The sequence below is a fragment of the Lagopus muta genome, chromosome 3 (genome assembly GCF_023343835.1).
Source record: "Lagopus muta isolate bLagMut1 chromosome 3, bLagMut1 primary, whole genome shotgun sequence".
Taxonomy (NCBI): domain Eukaryota; kingdom Metazoa; phylum Chordata; class Aves; order Galliformes; family Phasianidae; genus Lagopus; species Lagopus muta.
The window spans coordinates 28,975,541-28,996,821 of record NC_064435.1 but is presented as its reverse complement, the minus strand read 5'-3'; the positions used below and the strand labels follow the sequence as shown (position 1 = coordinate 28,996,821).

At 35.3% G+C, this 21,281-nt stretch overlaps 1 protein-coding gene across 2 annotated transcripts in view; it reads left to right on the top strand.

Annotated features, from left to right (window-relative positions):
- ZC2HC1A (zinc finger C2HC-type containing 1A) overlaps positions 1 to 20,414 on the top strand; it is a 34,672-nt gene extending 14,258 nt beyond the window's left edge. Inside the window, exons 5-10 of one of the 2 annotated variants that reach the window (XM_048939355.1) lie at positions 1,791 to 1,939; positions 2,923 to 3,025; positions 3,910 to 4,018; positions 10,056 to 10,178; positions 14,060 to 14,167; positions 14,733 to 20,414. In XM_048939355.1, the coding sequence (XP_048795312.1) occupies positions 1,791 to 1,939; positions 2,923 to 3,025; positions 3,910 to 4,018; positions 10,056 to 10,178; positions 14,060 to 14,167; positions 14,733 to 14,919 (779 nt within the window). In that variant the 3' untranslated portion in view covers positions 14,920 to 20,414. The remainder of the gene's footprint in view (positions 1 to 1,790; positions 1,940 to 2,922; positions 3,026 to 3,909; positions 4,019 to 10,055; positions 10,179 to 14,059; positions 14,168 to 14,732) is intronic. The other variant, XM_048939356.1, reaches the window with a different exon arrangement.
- Positions 20,415 to 21,281: the final 867 nt, after the last annotated feature.

Below are 21,281 nucleotides of genomic sequence, written 5' to 3'. Positions count from 1 at the left end.
CTGTTTTTCCTTTAAGTAGGAAATATCAATACAGAATATTTTTCTTTTAACTGCTTGCTTTGAGTTTGGGAAAAAAAAATAGGCAGTATTGTTCCTTCTTTGATCGCCTGCTCCAATGTTTGTTTAGAAACAGTGTAGAAAAACCTGATGATGTTGAAAAGGATTTTAAGTCATTCCTATTTTCACTGAACTTGGCTACGTATGTTTATTGCCTATTTATTTTGATTTGTTTGGACTGTATTGAGTTTACATTGAATCTTAACAGTTGTTCTGGATTGTACTGTCTGGTCCTGGGCAATCTGCTGCAGGTGTTCCTGCTTGAGTAGGGCCTCCACAGGTGGCCTCCACCAGATGGCCTCCACAGATCTGTTTCAACCTCAGCTGTACTGTTCTATGGTAGCTAGGTGGCTGCCTGGTGCTAAGCATTTTATGAAAGGATAAAGATACAATCCCTTATACTTAAGAAAATACTTGTTAATCCTCTGTTGTCTGATTCACTTACTTTAGTCAGCTTTGAAAGTCTTTCCTAGGCTATCAGGGCTTCCATAATTGCTTGATTAATTGATTATTTTTTTTTTAATTTTATGTTTATACTTTCTGTTTGGTCCTAACATGGTTTGACCACAGATGTTTTTTAAATTTTTTTAAAATTTCTGAGTTTCCATCTCTTAAGGTGTAGTTTATGTTTGAGAATTCTGTCAGTAGTGGAGTTTATGTAAAAATAAACAATCAGTGTTGCCATGTGAGATTCCCATGCCATCACTTCTGCGACAGATTTCTATGTTTTTCTTGTAGTCTTTCACTCTCTTTTTCAGGTCACTATTCATAGTTTTCCAACCATTAAGCGTTTGAACTATTCGAGATTTTCTTCTTTTAAAGGGATAAAAAGAGATAACTGTAATCCAGATCTGCTGTGTTTGGAGTAGTAACATGTAATCTCAGTCTTACTTTGGATTGTATGTGTCTGTGATCTTGAAGAGCAGTGACTGTTGCATTTCTTTGTTTTCCTTAATGCACTTATAAAAACACATGGGAACATGCTAATTTAAACTGCTGTGATAGTGCCCACATCTTCTGAGTTTGATATTTACATGGCTTAGAATAATGTACTCTGAGGAATTAAACATCCGTATCTCTAGATGCTAAGATATCTACTGGAAACTGAACTATAACGATTTACTGTCCAGGGGCAGTACATTTTAAGGGCTATATTATTAACACTCAGGTGAAGGATTTTGTAATACTTTAAATACTTATACAACATGAAATGTTGACTATATTATATATATATATGTTATCATTTATTTTAAATGATCCTTTTTTAAGAATTGCAGTTGATACATCTCGATTCTTTCAAAATGACAGGAGGAAAGAGAATTTATTGTCTTTAGCTATTTGTATGGGAAAGTTATTGATGTTCTTTCTTATCTTGAACAAACAGAACTGTACTTGTCATTCGTTGTTTAGCCTCTCCTGCACTTTCTGCCAGATAAGTTCCAAACCATTTCCATCTACCTGTTTTGCTACCTTCCATGCTGAATAGCATCTCTCAGATTATTCCTGTTTTCACATGAATTATCTCTGATCTTCAACTGCTCTTCTCATTCTTATCATCAAGCAAGAAACATCATTGCACAGTAATCTTTTCCCCAGTAATGTGTATTTCATTTTCAAAACCAAAAGACCTTAATTTTCTCTGGGATTTGAGCTGGTCTTTAAAAGACTTCAAAACACTTTTTATAACGCTTGTTTAAAACACATTACTAACATTATGCTTTTGTTTTTTTAAGATTACATTCAATGTCCGTATTGTCAGAGGAGATTTAATGAAAATGCAGCTGACAGGCACATCAATTTCTGTAAGGAACAAGCAGCACGAATTACCAATAAGGGGAAACTGGCAGCTGATACCAAAGGGAAGGTTCCTACTCGAACACAGGTGAACAACAATATTTTTCTTAAATTGTACTTTGCTTTTGGTATCAAATCAAGCTTGTTAAATATTTTGTGTTGCGCTTAAATTGAATTAATTGTTTTCTTCTGTAATTTTATTATTTTATGCACTATAATATTATTAAATTATACATTAAGCATTGGAGAAGTTTTTGTTTATGAAAGTTGCAATCAGAGATTGGTAAATGAAATAGTAGCAGCTGCAAAACTGAAAGCTATCAAATATTATTAAGACTTGTGAAAATGACCAATAAAGATAGGAGAAGGAAGTATAAATGCAGTGTTTGCAAACAAAGCTTCATTTCTTTTGTGCCTTCTGAACCCACTTCAACACTGTTCCTTAAGTAGGCAAATAAAGGTACAGCATTGTTATATTTGGCTAAATAGAGGCTTAGAAAATTCAGGCAAATCAGGCCAAGGACTGCAGTTGTTAACTTGCGGATTAACAAGTGAAGGATTTAAGTGTGATTCTTCATTTCGTGGTGAAATAAAGAAGTTTTTTGGTGTTTTTTTTGTTTGTTTGTTTGGTTGGGTTTTTTTGGAGGCTGTGAAGAGTAAACAGACACAAGCAGTTAGTCTAGTGATTCTTGTACTATATTCTAAATCAGTATTGGACTGAATGAGAACACACATCACTTTTGCCTTTCAAATCCTATTTTAACATGTTGCCCTGGAATATCTTTTTAAAATTACCAGGTAAAGAATTGGTAATGTTAAGCTCTTAAGAAATCTACAAAAAAAGAATATATGAGAAAAGCAGTAGAAAAGTGGAAAGAACGTACCATGTGGTTAAATAAGAAACATGTACAAGGCTGCAGGCTAGTAGTAACCTTTTGTCTAAGCCAGGTACCAACAAGCTATTTGCTAGTACTCAGTTTGTTTTCCCATAGTGCCTGAAATAACTAGCTGTCATATTGCATAGATAGTTAGACTTCATTGCTTAAATTTCTAGGCTGTATTTTGTTACAGTACAAGCCTGCTGCAGTTAAGAAGATGCCTTCTGCAGTGTCAACACCACCGTCATCATCATCACGTCTACCGCAGCCAAGTGGTGTTAGCAAAGCAGTTGTAGGTATGAAATGAATGTTAGCAATTTTGCATTTCTTTTCTGAATACTATTTTTCAGGCTATGTAGTAGAAGTAGTAAAATAGCTGGAAGGATTTCTAAAGCATTGCCAAGTGATTTAAACTGAAGGAGTAAAAACTTCATGGGAGGAGATCAGTGTTACAAGAGTGGATAAGATGGTTTCTGTCTTTCATGATAGAGTTAATATTTTAGTTGCCTGATATTTTTTCTGATTGCATAAATGATAGCTTTGTACTTCATTGTTCAAATCTACACCATTCCTTGGAGATGCTGGGGAGATGGGGAGAACATAGATTGGAAATGACAGGTTGTTCCCTCTTCAGCGAGACCCTAAAGCATGTAGAAATCTTGTGTTTTGTATATCAGGTCAAATTGGAGATTCTCTGAAAATTAAACTTGTAAAAGCAGTTCATGAAATAAATGCATAATTTTGCTTAATACTGATCTTTCATATTAGCTATTTCTTTTGCTTCATTCTGCAACTAACTTGTATGCTGAATGTGATCGTGAATTGGTGAAAATACACGGTCAAGCCATGTATGTTATAATTATACAGACTACTCTTACTATGATTTCAGTTACTGATAGGATTCTGTTCGTACATACTTTGATATTCTAGACTTTATTTCTGAAGAAATTGAGATCCGATTTTTTTATCAGAGTAGAAAATGTTCTCAATTGGATATATGCTATAAACTTTTGGAAGCTCACCGGGTTATTTTTTTTCCTAGTATCTTGATATTTGTTAATACTTTCATACTTCTATAACTATTGTTTTGAATTTTACAATAAATCTATAGTGAAGAATGTTTTTCAAATAGCAAAATCTTATGCTTTCTTGTATTTCCCTGCTTGCTTTCAACTGTAAGGTTCCTCTTCAAGTAAAGCATTGTCTTCAGCTGGATCCAGTGGCAGCAAAATTCAGTCGTTATCACCAGCTCATAAAAACTCATTGGGAATGGTGAACCCACAAGTAGGGTAAGTTCTCATTTAATGTTGTCATTAATGGCTTTTTTCATATTTATTTCTACTAGTTCTAGAAGAGGCTTTGGGCTGTTCTTTGTTGTTCTTTTTGTTGTCCTTTTTTCTGCAAGCTTCAAAATGCAGTGCTTGGAATTCATCTTTTATTTATAGACAAAATTAATGTTTAAGGGACATTGGAGGAGGTGAAGATGCATTTTCTAATGTTAAAATAATAGCAAAGGATGTGAAGTGATAAAACTGCATTAAAAAGATTTCATAGTTTCAGAATATGCAGAAGCAGTTGGAACTGTACTGGTTTTCTTTGTAAAATTGAAAAGATTTTAATAAGAGAAAATACCAAGCATAACTTCTAGAATTTTGTGAAAATAAAATAAAGACACTTCTGCCATGGCTCACAAGGCAATTGTGACAAAATCTTTCTCTCACAACAGAATGGCACCTCTCCTCCTCTCTTCCTTGTAAAATAGGTGAGACAACACATGAAGGCAGTAGAATCCTGTGCTCTACAACAGTAACAAGAAATGGTAGATATAGATATTATTAGTGTTTCCTGAAAGTGTCTATTTTGCTTAAGTCTGTTACTAGTGTTTGGTAAGGGATATTCAGTGCAAGCTCTATAGAAGAAGAAATGTATAGGGGGAACTGAAGATAAGTGCTAGAACAGCATCACAGAATGGTTGAGGTTGGCCGGAACCTCTGGAGCTGTCTGGTCCAACCCCTGCTCATGCAGGGACACCCAGAGCAGCCTGCCCATGCCTGTGTACAGGTGGTTTTTGAAGATCTCCAAGAAGAAGAAATAGAGAGGTTGGAAGCCTTTGAAATCAGAAGGAATCTTAGTATTAGATGAAGAAATTCGTTGTAACTGGAAATGGGAAAGGAAAAGGATTGTTATTTTGCCATGCACTGTGAAGACCTTAGCTTTTCTTTCTTTGCCTTGTATCAGACTTCTGCTTTTCTGTTCCTGCTGCTCTCTTTTCCTGTGTCTTTCCTTCAGAACTGTAAGATTTCATTAAAGTGATACAAGTCATTGTGAGAACAAGTGGCTACAGAGAATCATCAGGCTATGGATATTGTAGATAACTATGATTTGGTCAGACGTAAGTCTTCAGAGGCAACAAATGAGTAGAGTATGAGAGGAAAGAAAAAGCTCATGTTGTGTATTTCAGGCAAATGAAATAAGTTGAATGTGAATAGAAGGAAATTATTTTTATTGGAAGAAAGGGGAAACAGGGTTGGGCATGATGAGAAGTGAACATTACTGCTGGTGGACAGGTGGGCAAGCATGTTAAGCCATGATCATTGTGTGTATGGTAGGGAACGGTGATATAAGGAAGAAAGAATAGGTGGAAATTCTGGTTGCAGAAGGCCATCAAGAGTAGCTAAACTGTGGGAGGGAAATAATGGAATTCAAAACTACGTACAGCGAGAATCAGATGGCTGAACTGCAGAAGTTGAATTAACATTCAAAGTAGGTCTGCAAAGACCTGCAAAACAAGTCAGCTGAGATAAGTCAAAGGCATGTTCCTGACTCCAGTGGTCAATCACAGCTATTTGGGAAAGATTCTTTCCTACTGACAGTTTCCAATTGCAGTCTATTAGTTTGTGAGTAGATGCAGGTTTTGATCTTCCCTTCTTAACAAGACAGTTTTATTGAATTTTAGCAGTCAGTTGCTCACTGAACTTATTTATTTTTGTCAAGATCGGAGGAAGAATTGTGATGTGTCCAGATCAAACAGTAATGTATGGAGAGGTGTTAGCACATGTTCTCTGTTTTCACATGCTGTTGCCTGCAAATAGATGACTTCTTTTTGGCATCGCTCTCAGATAATGTTCTCTGCAGGGAGGCGGTGAATATTAGCTTGGCTCATAATGTCACTTAGTTGCCTGTACAATTGTACCTTTTTTTTTAAAAAAAGAGTGTGAATGTGATGATGTGATGAATGCTTCTGCCTGCAGTCCTTCTTACTTCCCTTTTGTGTGAAAAAACAGCAACAACAAAAACAAATAACTTCTATCCCATTCTTGCCTTTGCCAAGCAATCCTTGTGTTTCATTGGTGGTCATACTAACTGGTCTTCTCAAGAAGTCAACTTAATGAGTATCTTTTCTAAGCATTCTAATTGAGAACTTTTCTATTGTGTGTGTTGTACTTCTGAGAGCAATTATGTTGAAGCAAAGAGACACGGGAGTAGTTACAACATGGAAAAATTAGATGCCTCACTTTGGTCACTACTGGAAAATTTCGGCCTTAATCTACCCTCAGCTGTAGTATTTGGGAGGAAGTGTATACATTTGAAATGTGTAGGGCTCTATTGAAATACCTACAGACTTCTATCAGAGTAAAGAACAAGACATTAACAGTCAACACAATGCAGTCAGAGTAAAAATGATTAATATTGTATTGAAACCAATTTTAGGCATTGGAGTGTCAAATAATTAAAGCTTTAGCTAATTGCAGCTTAAAATATTTTATATCTTATAAAAGCTGCTCTTCCTTCTGAGTTGTTATTGAACTGATTTACTGAGTACAGTGTGCACATATATTGTTTTAAGTGCAGTCATTCCAATGTTAAGAATGTTAGTTTTCTAACATTGGTTGTTTTGTTGTTTTTTTATTTTTATTTTTATTTTTATTTTTTGTAGCTGCTCAGGAGCTGAGATTTTTTTGTTGTTTTGGTTGAATTCCAGTCTTGCTGTAGGAAAAGACCTCCTGAAGTGTTATTCACACCCTAAGACAAACAGTAATTTTGAGTTTTTTTTTTTTTGTATTCATAAAGTGAGGTCTTCCATTTTTTGCTTAGATTGTTTTAATTCCAGATTTCACAGAGGTTTTAAGGCTGGATAGAATTACAATTATAATGTGTCGTGTCAAGGATGAATTAAGTGGATATTAGAGAGGGGCAATTTAATCCGACACTGACTCTTCCTCTTCAAGGTACCTGTTCACTGTGATGGTTATGTGAAGGGACAAGAAACTGGAATCTTTGGCTAATTAAACTAGAAGGGATTAAAATGCCCGGGAATGCAGTTTCACTGTTGCTCTCTAGATGGCACTCTTGAACTGCTGTCAGAAGCTGTTCTGAGAGGCGAATGAAGCTGTTGGTGCACTTCTGTTACAAGTGAGGGCTAGAACAGTGTCTCAGGTGTTTCATTATGTACAGGAAAAAGTTATGTAACTTCATTTCATATGAAGCTCAACTCCAGTATTGTAGTATGTATTTTTATTTTATCAGAACAGAAATGCAACCAAAATATATGAATTACATTATTTTAACATTTTGATATAATATTTCTATTCTTTTACTCCCCATGTAGAAGGCCACAGTTAAAGCATCAACAAAATAAGCTCAATTTAGCTTTATTCAGACTGATTGTGAGCATGTGGGTCTGAGTGTGTCAGCAGAGCTTGGCTGTGAGAGTTTTCTTTTTCTACCTTAACAGAATAAAAGCACAACTATTTATAAATGTGAATGGAAATGTGGCTTAAGGGCATCGTTTTTGAGTACTAGAGAAGCAAGTGAGAATGCAAGAGTAGTGTGTGACCATGTACTGCTTCACTAGGAAGACCTCCATTTACTTGAAAAATTCTACGTAAATTTGTAGTTGGGTTTACATTTTGATGTGAGATGTTAAAACCCAAACTTTGATACATCTTTCATAAGAACACAAAGTTTAACACTTGTCTTGCATTTCTTGAGGGGTAGGGCAGTTCTCAAGCTGCCAGAAATAATAACTCCAGGAGGGAAAATTGGGTAGGTTCTTCCTATTCTACTGCTAAGCAAGCAGCCAGATTCCACCCACACAAACTATGTTTTGCACGGCAGAACTTAACTCTTTGTGGCCAATCACCTTTTGCATATACAGATTAATTTCTCATCTCTGCGTATTTCATGTATGAACATTAATATTTTTTCACTGTAGCTTGGAAAATTGTTTTTCAGTAGGGCAAACGTGCCCTTAGAGATTTCTCTCATTTTATTTGTGAGGTATATTGTAAATTTCACATAGGTGTTTACCATACTGTACCTGTAACCTTTAAAAACAATCTCCTTAAACAAGACTCTAAGACAGCACAGTTCAGTGAAATCAAGGCTAATAAGTCATCTTGGTGGTCAAAGATTCTTTTGATTGCACTTGTATTCATTAGTACCTGAAAGGGCTCAGCATGTTTTGGGTTGTTTTTGTTTTTTGTCTGTTGAGGGATATTGCAATGCTTCAGTTTGGCAGTCATGACTGCTGCTAGGATACTCCTCAGTATTTTATATTGCAGGTGCCCAGAGTTCACCTATCATGTTTTGAAAGTTCAAAAGAGAGCTAAGGAAATCACAACAGGTTGCAGTATGTGTCATGCAGTGTCAAAAACCTCAGTCTTGCTTCTCATTTTTGGGAAATGTCTTTGGCCAAGCAGGATTTGATTGAATGTTTCCTGAGTTGATTAGCTTGAGCTAGAACATCTGTTGGGAGGAGGAGTGGGAAGAAGAACTCAAGGGAAACTCATCTGATAGCCTGCATTGAGAGCTAAATTGTCAGACTAATATCTCAGTGCTCCCTTCTGATTTCATAATGAACGACTATCACTTAGCATTGTTCAATTTTTGCTCCCTATGAGGTGATTTCCTTTGATGCTTTACAGATGTAACATGGATTGAAAGGTTCTCAAGCAAAGAGTCTCAAAATCCAAATTGTCTTCGTAAAATTTATAGGTCCTGTACTTTCTAACATGCTAATACAGAAGAAGCATGAGAAGTTGTGTGATACAAATGCTGGAAGTTCACAAGCTCTTTTTCTACTGTTGTAATTTTTTTTTTGGTGAGGTATTAAAAGCTACATGAAAACAGTGAGCTTCCTTGACAGATGTTTAGTTATTTTTCTAGTATTGCAGTTCTTCGAGGTTAGATGACAAGAGTCAGAAAATTTTATTTTAATTTTATTGCATTATTTCTCTCAGTTTGAGAGTGTATTTTTTTCATTGTTACTTACATTCATTTGTTTTCCTTATGACTTCCCAGGAGGGTAGGGAGCTTCAGAAGAGCTTAGCTTCAGCAGCCTACACATTTTAATCAATTTTGGTTGGCTTGTTTGTGTATAGCTCTTTAATTTCAGAAGGATCAATAAAAATACTCTAAGATTGTCTTAGTTTTTCAGTTAGAGCTATTATTTTTGCTGGCAATAAGAAGAAATGTTTTGTTACATTGCTGACATGGGAATGGAGATATAATTGAATTTTGCAAGTTTTACTGTTTCAAGATGATAAAAAAGCAGAATTTTACAGTAAGACATAATTTTTCTGATACAAATTATGATTTCTCAAGAATTAGTGTCTCTTTTGATGATGTTGAAGGGAGAGAGGTAGTGTTCTGTGGATTTTTTTTTTAATAATCTTTTTGGTTCAGAATTGTTATCCCTAATAGTTGGGGAAAAAAACTATTACAAAAGTACCGCCTGTACATAGTGCTACGTACATGCTATGAGTGGGTGTTTTAATGATTAAAACAAACTTATTCTTCTTTCAGGCTTTCTTCTGGGTTTTTTTCCTCATTTCTTCTCAGATAACCTTCAACGCTTTAATTTAAGAAAAAAAATTGCGTGGGGGAAAACAGTTTTTCTTTCCTGCTAATCCTGAAGTCAAAGAGGCTCGTACTTGCATCTTTTACTTTCTAACATCTTAATACAGTTGGCATGAGTTGTAAATAGGAACCTCGTTTTCTAGATGGGGATGAATTTAATGTTATGAAAAAGATTCTTAAGACGAAAAAAACCTAAATGTGAGTGTATTGTGTAAACTATGAATATAACTAGCAATAATTTTATCCTTTTTTTAATAAACATATGCATTGGAAACTTAATCCAATTATAAGCCTACAAAATTATCCCCTTTTTAAAGTAAGAACTTCCCTCTCGTTTGCTGGATAAATGTCTTTTTGGTAAATAAGAATTCTTTGGGAATATAGATGTAATTGTAAGTACTTTTTTGCAATAACTTAAACAGCAATTTGACAATCTCCTTATGAGTACCCCTTTATATATTTTAGTAGTAAGATGGACAAGTTAGGCCCACCACTGCGAACTGGAAGAGATGTGCAAAGGTTTTATGACACTGATAGAAAAACAGACAGTACCATCAAAAGACCAAATGAATTGTTGCCTATAAAGAAGTAAGTATCACAAATGAGCTTGATTTATCAGTTATACAGAACTGTTCCTCAAAAGCATTGGAATATTAGAAGTGTGGCCTTGATAGATATCTGCTTCCTAGTACGTTTTCGCTATAAATGTTGTGGGAATATAATTAGTGTATTTATTTCACATCAGGCAAATTGCCTCATGGTAGGAATGGAAAGGGGATGAAAACATTCTTTGGGTTTGATTTCTTTTGTCACTGATTCTGCACTCAGAGTAATGTGCTCTGTAAAGCTGAGATAAAACTGAAGCGATATGATGCAAAACTTAAGCAACCATTTAAACCTGTAGAACAGCTGATAGCTTTATAAATGATTGCTTTACATGCTAATACTTTATGGGAAAGGAATTTTATTTTGCTCTTGAAATCAAATATTTCCTTCTTCTTCTATAAAATAGCTGTGATTGTCCAAGAGTGTAGGTAAGGTAAGCTTGATTATGAAAGATTAAAATCAAGGCTGCTTTGGAAGAAATGGTGTTCTATCTTTTAAAAAGGAAATTATTAAAATGTTAACATAATATAATTGAATTTGACATCTTTCAAATTACAGTTGACTGTTTCTTCATAAATACCTCAAAGCGTATTGCAGAAGAGTAATTAGTAATGAATTATGTAGCCCATATTTGGAATATACTGATATACATAGCAGAAACGTATTTAAATCTTGCAGTGCTGTTTTAGTGTTGTAACTAAAGCTGAATATTCTGGCCTTATCCTAAAAATATTTCAACTTTGGTTCCTATTAAGAAGCAAAAGGAGAAAAGGGAGGGGATGCCTCCAAGAGAGGTACAGAGTGTGTGTGTCTGTATGTGTCTTCCTTTGCACACCTAATTGGAGGCATGAATCCTGTGAACTTTTGAAAATTAGGTCAATATAAATTTTATATGCATTCACTAAGACTTATTTTCAGTATCTCAGTAGTTCCTAAGCATGCTTACAGTAGCCTTTGACTTCTTTAAAAAAAATTCTCTAAAGAATTTAGGCACTTACTGTGGTCTTCATAACCTTACTGTTTGAGTTGTACTTACTCAAATGTTCACTGGAATTGTGGATTAAACCTGTCTTCCTTGCAGGAGGTTATTGAATACATTGCATTCATATGGCACTGGAGAATGTGAATAACTATTAGCCAGTGTGAAATTCCACATAGTGATGTGGGTAATTACAGTTTAGGGCAAAGACTCCTGGATTTCGGTGTTCCTGCTGAAAATTATTTATGATTTTGCCCTGAAGTACGAGGTATGGTGGGTGACAGTGATACCTGCCAAGAACATCTGAATGCTCCCTGTTTAGGAAGTAAACTTGGTGTTTCAGTCTTATAAAGTAAAATATGACCAAATTGCAAATGCCTAGACAAAAAAAGGCAAGCTTCTCATGCAAATTTGTTTCAGGTTTTGATTTTGCAAGCAGTGGTAATTCGACTAGATGTACAACATGAACTGCTTAGGAGCAGAGGTCACCTTCAGTCCTAATTCTTTTGAAATAGAGGCATAATAATAAACATTTGTAAAGGCACATCTAAATGTTAAGAATTAAAGATGACACTGACAATCTCATCTGCTGTCAGGCTCCATCAGTACTTCATGTTATACAGCTTAGAACAGGTATTATATGTATGTTGTTTATAATTACATATAGGGAGGCATATGTCTGTAATTATACTAGACAAATGGCAATAATAGCAGAGGTTAGACAGGTTGGAAGAGACCAAGCTGTATGACTGAAGTGGAGATGATGAAGAATCTTTGGCCATGTTGGAAGACATCTGTCTCCATAGATCAGATTGCATCCTGCAGATTCAGTTTCAAAACTGGTTATCATATGTATGTTAATCTGATGCTAATTTTAGTGTCCTGATCTGGGATGCATGAAGCTACAGACAGTGGCAGCCTGCTACTTCTGCTATTGATTTACTTGTAAAAAGATAGAAATCAATGCAATTGCTTATAGGGCTAGTATATCAGTCCAAGAATATTTTTGGCCGTTTTTCAGTACTTTGTTTTTTGGGTGTTTTTTTTTCCTGGTTTCATCAATAACTTGTGTGTCATACTGGACATCATTTAAATGATGGTTTTAAGATGCTGAAAATGTGGGGAAAAAAAACAAACTGACTTATTAATAGATCAGAAGAATTTGGTTTAAATTATCTGGCATTGCCTAAACAGGAACTGGGACTCAGTTCTATTCATTCTTTCCTCTCATCACTGAACCATGATCCACTGTTTCTATTTCTTCATCTGAGTTATTCTTAACACACTCTTCTAGCTTTCAGAGCAAGTGAAAGTCCAGTATGTGTTCCTGCATTACTGAGCTTTACTGAATTTTACTTGCATTTAAGGAAAGGTCTGTCTCCAATGTAAAATGAGATAGAGAAGATAACACGTGCTAGTTTTTATGATCTGTACAGTTGTGCATACTTGTGACAGCATAATTTGAATTGGTTAAAACTTTTTTATCCTGAAAGTCTGTATCTCCTGAAAAACTGATATAACTTAGGTGTTAGTTCTGATATAAAATTATGTAGTGCTTTTCAATCCACGTTGTTGTTTTTTTTTTTTAATGAAATCGTGTTTAGAATCTCTTTGCTGAGTAAGAGAACAGATAGGAAAACTAAAGGAGAAGAAGCTGGTATTCTTCCCAGTGAGCCAGAATCTCTGATAATTCCAATATGCCTGTTGAATGCAGAAGCCATTCCTGTTAAATCTGAATATTCTATCCAAATGTACTTGATACCTTTACTTGATTCAATCTTAAATTTTGTTCCTGGATTCCATTTTCATGCTTAATCATTTGATCACTTTTCCATTGAATTATTTTAAGTCACTGGTTTTAAACAGAAGGAACTGAAAAGCCCTTCTTAGCCTATATTACTGATATGGAAGAAAAAGTTGCCTGAAATTCAGGAGTTAGTACACTGATACTTACTTGTGTCAGTGAAGCATTTGAAGTTTTTTCTTCATTTACACTTGAAAAAACAAACCAAGAGTATGTTGTCTGTAATTCTAAAAAGAGCAGATAGGCTCATCTGGAAAAAATCATTGTTGAGATTTTTCTTACTGACCGGTCTCTTGGTGACTAAATTTTATGTGAGATCCTGTTTTAATATTTCTTCTTACCCGTGAGCCCGTCCCAACTTTAATGTATTCATCAGTGTACAATAATGAGAACCAAAAAACTTGGTTGGTCATGCGCAAGATGTCATAGTCACTGAAGCCTTGCAAGGAAGAAATCCTGATGAATAGTAAGTCTCTTGAGCAATGAAGAAAAATTCTGTTCTTGATTACAGATGGAAAAAAGGATGCCCGTTCTTATCTTTCTTTTCCTTTGTGCTGCAGAGATTTTCCAAAGAATTCTGAAGTTTTTACCACTCACTAAAGCAAGCACAGAGATGTTCAGTGTGTTTAGGATGTGCACTGGAGTTTAGAAATCATATGCTGGTGCTGACAAGACCCACCAGTTCATTGTGACCTGCAGTCTGCTGCTTTCTTTTTCTCTGAAATCCCTGCCAATACTATAAAGTGACTTGCAATCTGTCAAAGAAGACCTTAGAATATACTAAACAATCAGTAGTGTGGGTTCTGCTTGTATTTTGGTATGATAACAAACAAAATATGTGAACAGGACAGGACTTGTGCCATCATTGAGCTTGCAGTGCAAGATTAAATTTATGTGCAGTCCAAAGCAAGCAAAGATTTTCTATCTGGTGTTCATAGGAAATAAGCTATTAATGCAGTAAAGCGACAGATGGGTGGATTATTGAATTTTTGTGTTTTTGTATGTTTGTAATTTTTTGTATGTAGCATAAATATCTATTCTTGTGTGTATATAATTGATCAATATTTTTTTCTGTTTTAGAGGTGCGACAAAAACACGGATGTCAACCCCTCCTAGTGTGGCAAGGACTATGAGCACGGGTGCTCTATCAAACAAAAGAAAAACTAGTAATTCAGACAGTTACTCAAGGTAGCTTTTAGTTTTGTTATTTTATCAGCAATAGAATCTTCACTTAAGAAGAGTACTCATTGCAGAATATATTTTCCTTACTCTAATACATCAGCATTGTCATCTGGTGTCTAAGATGTGCAGGAGATAGTGTTAGAAATGTCAAAAATCTCTTAGGAATAGTTGTACATTTGGGTGAATGCTCTTTTGAATGACATGTGGCTCAACAGAAGTTAAATGAAAGTTACACGCACGGTACGTAAAGAACTTGTCTGGTGTGTGCCTGTTAAAGGGGAAAAAATATTCTTTTAGACTTCCTTTTAGACTTTCTTATTTTGACAAGCTAGTTTTTGTAAGTTTCCAAATGGTCTGTTTAACACAAAGACTCAAGAACTTACTTGATCCAGCTTCTAAAAATTTTGGCACTTTTTGTTGCCTTGTATCTGGAGATAAGTAGGGGAATTTCAATAAATTTACAAGGTAAGCATGAAAATAACGGCAGTAATTCACTGCAAGGATTTAAATAATTTTGGATCAAAATATACTGAATTGAGTTAGTTGGAGTTCTTTATATCTGTTTTTTCAGGTCTGATGGTAAAACTGGGAATGACACTGCTGGCTACCTATCGTCAGTCAATGGAGGAAGTTCAAAAAGCAATGAAGGAAATTCATCTGTACAGTTACCTAAATTTTGCCATGAATGTGGAACAAGGTATCCAGTGGAATGGGCAAAGTTCTGCTGTGAGTGTGGAATTCGAAGAATGGTTGTGTAAATGCATTCTTAAAATCAAAGAGAAAGGGAGATCCTGAAAGCATCTGCTACGTGCTGCTGCATGGAAAACGAAAACACTCCAAGTTAGGCTTCATGCTGCAAACATGTTGAAGCATTATAATTTTCTGAGTGCAATCTGCTGGTTACATAGTAATTTATATATAAATATGTATACTGTATATAAAAGTAACAGGTACCTAAAACTGTGCCATTCAAGGAAATACTCTTTAATCACAGTTGGAAATATTTTAAATTAGGGTAAAAATGTGTTAAGTAACTTAAGTGGTGGAAGTGGTTCAGTGTTACTTTTCTTATATAATTCTATAGAATTTATTTAAGTCACTCACCCATAGGGAACTAGCCATGAAGAATTTCTGCATCAAAAGTTTCTCTGTGGAGGCGTTTCTTAAGTGATAGTAATTAGATGCTATCTGTGTTGTAAGTGAAAACAACACGAGCAACTCCCTATAAATTCCATGTTATAAGTGCAAAAACTGGAGTGCATCAACCTCTTCACTGTAATACCCTAACTGAACTTTCCAGTTACTTGCAGGATTTTTTTTTAATGATTCAAATAGGAAAAAGTCTGAAAATTCCATTCGCATCTAAGAAAATCAAAAGTTGTGGTTGTTGCTCTGCCCATTTTTTTTTTGAATAAGAACTTGTTAATATTTTATGTATTTATAAAGACAAATGTGATATTTTAATTACTTTTATTCATAAATACTTTTCTTCTTCTCCCTGTGCTCTCCACCATGGCTAGCATATGTGAAAGCTCTTTACTTTTGTCCTTAAGGCTTGCAAAGGTCCTATTTTTCTCTTTCCTTGTCTCCTGAAGGGGACTCTATTGTAACTGTACCTAGAACTGTTGAACTTATTTTTAAAAAACAACCTTCTTATTGTATCCAATACAAAAAGAGTTCCATAAAAATGTATACTATTAGAAAAGTAGAAATTAAGTAGTTACTTAAATTAAGTTTTTTATACTTAATCTTGTGTAAATAGCAGGTTCAGAGTTTGTATGTTTACAGCTCTACATGTGTTTTTTGTGGTGGATTTTCTTCTGTTTTTTTTTTTTTTTCCTCCCCTTCCCAGTTCTTGGTATTCATGGGCTCTGAACAGTAACCTCATGAAGTTTGTGACAGTCTTCATGTGAGTTCATTGGTATGAAGTGTCAGGACCTGTAAGCTGTTCCTTTTTTGGTGGTTGTTTTGGTTTTAGTTTATTTTTTTAAACAATGCAATCTACTAAAACCATTCACAAGCTGTATCACTTGTGTCTGAACGTAGTGATTTGTTTTGTAAAGTTTTATTTTGAAGTACTGCTACTGTCTTATTGGAAGAACAATCTGGAAGGACTTAATTGTGCCTTTACCACAGTACACTTTTTTTTTTTTTGTCAAAAATGGTTACTTTCAGCTCACAAACATTATCAGAAGCAATTTATATAGTTTCTTTTTTAGCTTGTGTAAAATATACTGCAGTGTTGCACTATAGTGTAACTTAATCGTTGAACGCATTTTCAAAACGTGATTAACATCAGTGGCGCCAGTTGTGAGTAAACATGAATGAAGAAATTAATCTCCAAATCAGGTTCTGTTCTTGGAGGATAAGAGATTTAAGAGGCTTGATGTAGTCATCTTCCAGGCCAGAAACTATTGGTATTTTAGAATTACTTCAATGATATGAAATTGTCTTACACTTTGTATAAAAAGTTATTTCTAGAAATTATTCTTTTACCTAGTGTAGTCTTGTAAATAGTTGATATAAGCTGGCTACAGAGCATGATAGGTTGGATAACCATTAATGAGAGACCTGACAAGTTTTAGCCGAATTGTATTCTAGTTAGTTTAGGTCAGAGGATATTTTGGCACGTCCCTATCTGTACTTAGAAAAAATTGGAATCCTGCACAGATAAGTCTGCTTTACAGAATTTCTCCAGGACTTGGGCCTTGCAGGTCTACATTTGATGGAGGTTAGGAGCATCCATCAGAAAAGGTGCAAATCCAAAATAGGTTTGATTGGTTAGTGAATCTATAAAGTAATCAATTCCTTTATCTGACTTGATGAATTTCCATTTCTTGTTTCTGCCAGAAGTATGCATTTTACCACTTAATGAAAATACATTCTACAAGGAGAACATTTTGTAAGGAAATAAATATATTCTAGGTTTTCAAGGACTAGTGACGCTGTTGAGAAATATATTGACGTTTTCTCCTTTGAATTGCAAGTGGTACATCTCCTAATTTTAAAATCAATTCATATAAAATAATAATTTCTGCTTTTTGAGTTGTGTAACTCTGCTTCCAGAGCTGCATACAGTAAAGTGAGAGAGACACGGTTTATTTACGATTCTGTGATGTATAGCAAGAATTAGAAATGGAATTAACCTGAACCAAAAGGAAAATTTTAGAGATTTCCTGAACTTTTAATTTGGCCTTAAAAGAATGTCTACTGAAGTATAAATGACTATCAATAGTAACAATGAAAATGTAAATGACTGTGCTGCTTATTATGTTACAGTCAGACTATCAGAAACCTAGTATGTATCTACTTTATGAGCCGTTTGTTTTTTTCACTGAGTGACATGTTTCTGAAGTCTTCGGTGTTGCTGACAGTAGACAGTATTACATGCGTGATCAGAACAGATCACTGTAACTCCATCTAAATGCTTGCAAATAGATTAGCTCTACAGAACTGAATATGGAAATGAATCTATTATAGTATTTAAATTAAAAAAAAAACTGTAAGGGAGATAAGTAAAGACTCTGATCTTCAGGTGTATTGCATCTGCCAAGAAGGATCTGAATTCAGTCTAACAAGACCTAGGTTCACGCCCCCTTTGCCCTACTCCTTCCCCTGCTTTTGTGTCTTGGTTCTTCCTGGGAGGAGAAAACATCAGTACGTATTCTGAAAGGGCAGAGTTCCTGAATGCATCAAGAATCGAAAGTTTTATAATTGTAAACATAACATATCTAGGTGATCTGTGCACCCAGATGCACTGCACTGCTAAGAATAACTTAGCTAGTGTTATCCTCTGGGTGACTTGTTGACAGATACTTAACTTAAAAGCATAAATTCCTTAGACTAAATGTGTAAATTTGGGATGATACGATTACTTCATCTGTCTTTTCAGTTGTGTATTTGTGAATGCACATATATATTGTGTAAGAACTCTAGTCTTGCAAGTATAAAAAGTTGTTTCACTGAAGCAGAGTTGATACACAACAATGCTGAACACTACTGGGGGATTGTGAAGCCCCATACAGATAATTGATACACCTGCTATATTCAGGAATTTATTGATGTGATTTTAATGTTACCTGTGTCTATTTCTGAGCTTATAACAGACTTTCTTTTAGCATCTGCCACTGTATGTTCCTGAAGTGCTTGCTAAGACATGAATAAAATTCAACTAATGAGAAAAGAAGGAAATAAAGAAAGGCTAATGGTAAAATCCCATGTAGAGAAACAAGAATGTTGTTGCTGAGGTGCACAGCATGCACAACTAAGCATGTTTACATTCACATTTTGGTTTTGTGAGTATTTTATTTGATTTATAAAGGATGTCTGTGCAACAGAAAGGAGCTGTAAGAACTGAAACTGTACTGATGCAAGTGCAATGGAATTTTGAAATATACTGGCTTCAGAGGTAAAAGCAGGACAGCATAAGGCCTAACATTGATATCACAAGTTTATATTTACGCATGATACTGATTCCAGTTCTGAAAGAAATTGTCTAGGTTGTATCTATTCACAGCAACTTAAATGTATGGTTAGATAGTTATAGGTAGTTATATCCTCAGTGTACACCTCTACAGGAAAGTGTGCAGTAGGAGGCAGAGCAAGCTTTAGCACCCTTTCAAATAGTAACTATGGACATCTAGGCAGAAATTTCCTTACTTGCCAAAGAGGTTTGAACAGCCGCCAGCCTCCCTCAGGTGGATTTGAAAAGCTCAACCTGAAGGATTGCATGACCAGGGAGCTCTCCATGGTGCTCCTGGCACCAATCCTTTCCCTGCAGTGTGCCTGGCTGTGTCTGAGCTCTTCCATGCAGCAGGTAGCAAGGTGCACAGGGTGGTAACTCCAAAATGTCCTTTAAGACCTGAGGTGAACTTCACCCATCGTGGAACTTCTGTCATTTGAGTGAGACTAGGTCCTAATTCACAGTTGCAGTTAAGAGTTAGTGTCTGAAATGCGGTGTGTGAGGAGAATGGTTCCGTGATGCATGCTTACCAAGTCTGTGAGGGGGAAGGTATGATTGCAGTAGTTGAAATGCTAACAAACACGGCATTTAGCAGTGCACACTGATGTAGGCTATGTAATTAGAGTCTAAAATGAAATGGCATTGTCAGTGTCTTACTAAGTTCTCAAGAAGTACTGGTTTTCAACACGTAGCTTTTGTATCTGTGCAATGAACAAATTTTTTATAAGTTTTCTGAAATCTTGACTAAAAAATGTGTGTTTTGTAAGAGCATTTGTTGCAACTGCATTTCTTTCAGTTTGACAAAGCTATCAGTAATTGTTTGGGTTGTATGAGACAGTGGAAATATCGTCTTTGAAGTTGTTTTTGGTGACTGGTGAAAATATTTTCATTGACTTTGAAGAAGCACAGCTCATTCCAACTTGTGATGGTTGTGTTGCAGAGTAAAATTTTGAGTTACTTTGTTGTGTCACTGAAAAAAATGTTCAGTAAGAGATTCTTGGCTGTATTCAGCATTTACTTGGTTGATGCTGTCTTTCAAGCATTCATGATATAAAGGATTAGTCTTGCATATTAGTGGATTTTGTTTTGTTCATTATCTTTTTATTTTTTTAATGTGTGTTGTTCCAGAATACCCTATTCTGCTTAGTCCCATTTCGTGTTGGCAGAAAACAGCCCACTTATATTTTCTTTTAAATAATTATTGTTTTTTTTTTTTTGTTTTATAAATCATTTTCTTCCAATACAAGCAGCAACTTGTGAGACAGCAAACCAAATACTTGTTTTAATATTGTTGAACAGTGAGCATAAGGTCTAAATGTTGTTTTTCATTGTTCTTGTATTTGAATTTCTGGCAGAAATGCAAATTGATTTGGATCTGTTCTGGTAAAATGTTAAGTATTCCATGGCTGTTAGAAAACCTACTTTATATGGCTGCTTTAACTCTCTTGGTCTTCATCCTTCATATGGTACTTAATATGTATCTCCATAAGTTTATTTATTGATGTTCCATGTTTTTAAGTGTTCATTCATGTATTTAATTTTGTCAGCACTGCATTTATTATGTTTGCCTTGCCCTTCAGTATACTTAATATTTGTTTGTGACCATCCAGTGTTTTGTGGGTTTTTTTGTTTGTTTTTGCAGAATGCTTAGGTTTGTGTTTTATTTGATATATTATTATTATTTTAGACCTTCAATTCTGTTTTCATCAATAAATGTAAATCACCCCCTGATGCTAATTTGCCACTTGTTAACAATAAAGTGAATATGCCAATAAAACTTCTTGAAATGCATGTTTATTTTTTGTAATTGTATGTGAAATCACCTTAAATAAAATACCATAAGGATAGGTAATATCATTTCAGATTTAAAATATTGTAATGTATTTCATCTCTGGGAAACCATACCTATTGGGAGGACACACCCACTGTCTTTTCCTAGAAGGATAGATTTTTTTTTTCAATTGACTTGCAGGATAAGATTTGTATGTATCTGTTGTCTTGAAGAATCTATACCAAATACTTAAATTAGTAGTATTTGCTCATATGAATTTAACACGTTGCAGGAATCATCTGCAGTATGCGTACCTGGCCATGTTGCTTACCCAACAAATATCTGGATAATTAAAATCCCCCATAAGAACCAGCATCTGGCATCACAAGGCTACTTCCAGCTGCTTGTAGAAGGCCTCATCAAACTCCTCTTTGCCCGAAGACTGGAAGATAGCCACTGTCATTCCGGTGCTCAGAAAGGGCGAGAAGGAGGATCCAGGAAACTACAGGCCAGTCAGCCTCGCCTCCATCCCTAGAAAGGTGATGGAACAGCTTCTTCTGGATGCCATCTCCAAGCAATTGGAAGAGAAGGAGGTTAGCAGGAATAGTCAGCAAGGGTTCACTCGGGAGGCAGTCATGCTTGACCAACCTGGTAGCCTTCTATGATCTCATCACTGGATCGGGGGAGATCAGTGGATATAGTCTCCTTGATTTCAGCAAGGCGTTTGATACTGTCTCCCACAACATCCTTATAACAAAGCTGAGGAAGTGTGGAATAGGTGAGTGGATGGTGAGAACTGGCTGACTGACTAAGCTCAGAATGTTGTGATCTGGCTCAGAGTCCAGTTGGAGGCCTGTATTTAGTGGTGTTCCTCAGGGGTTGGTGCT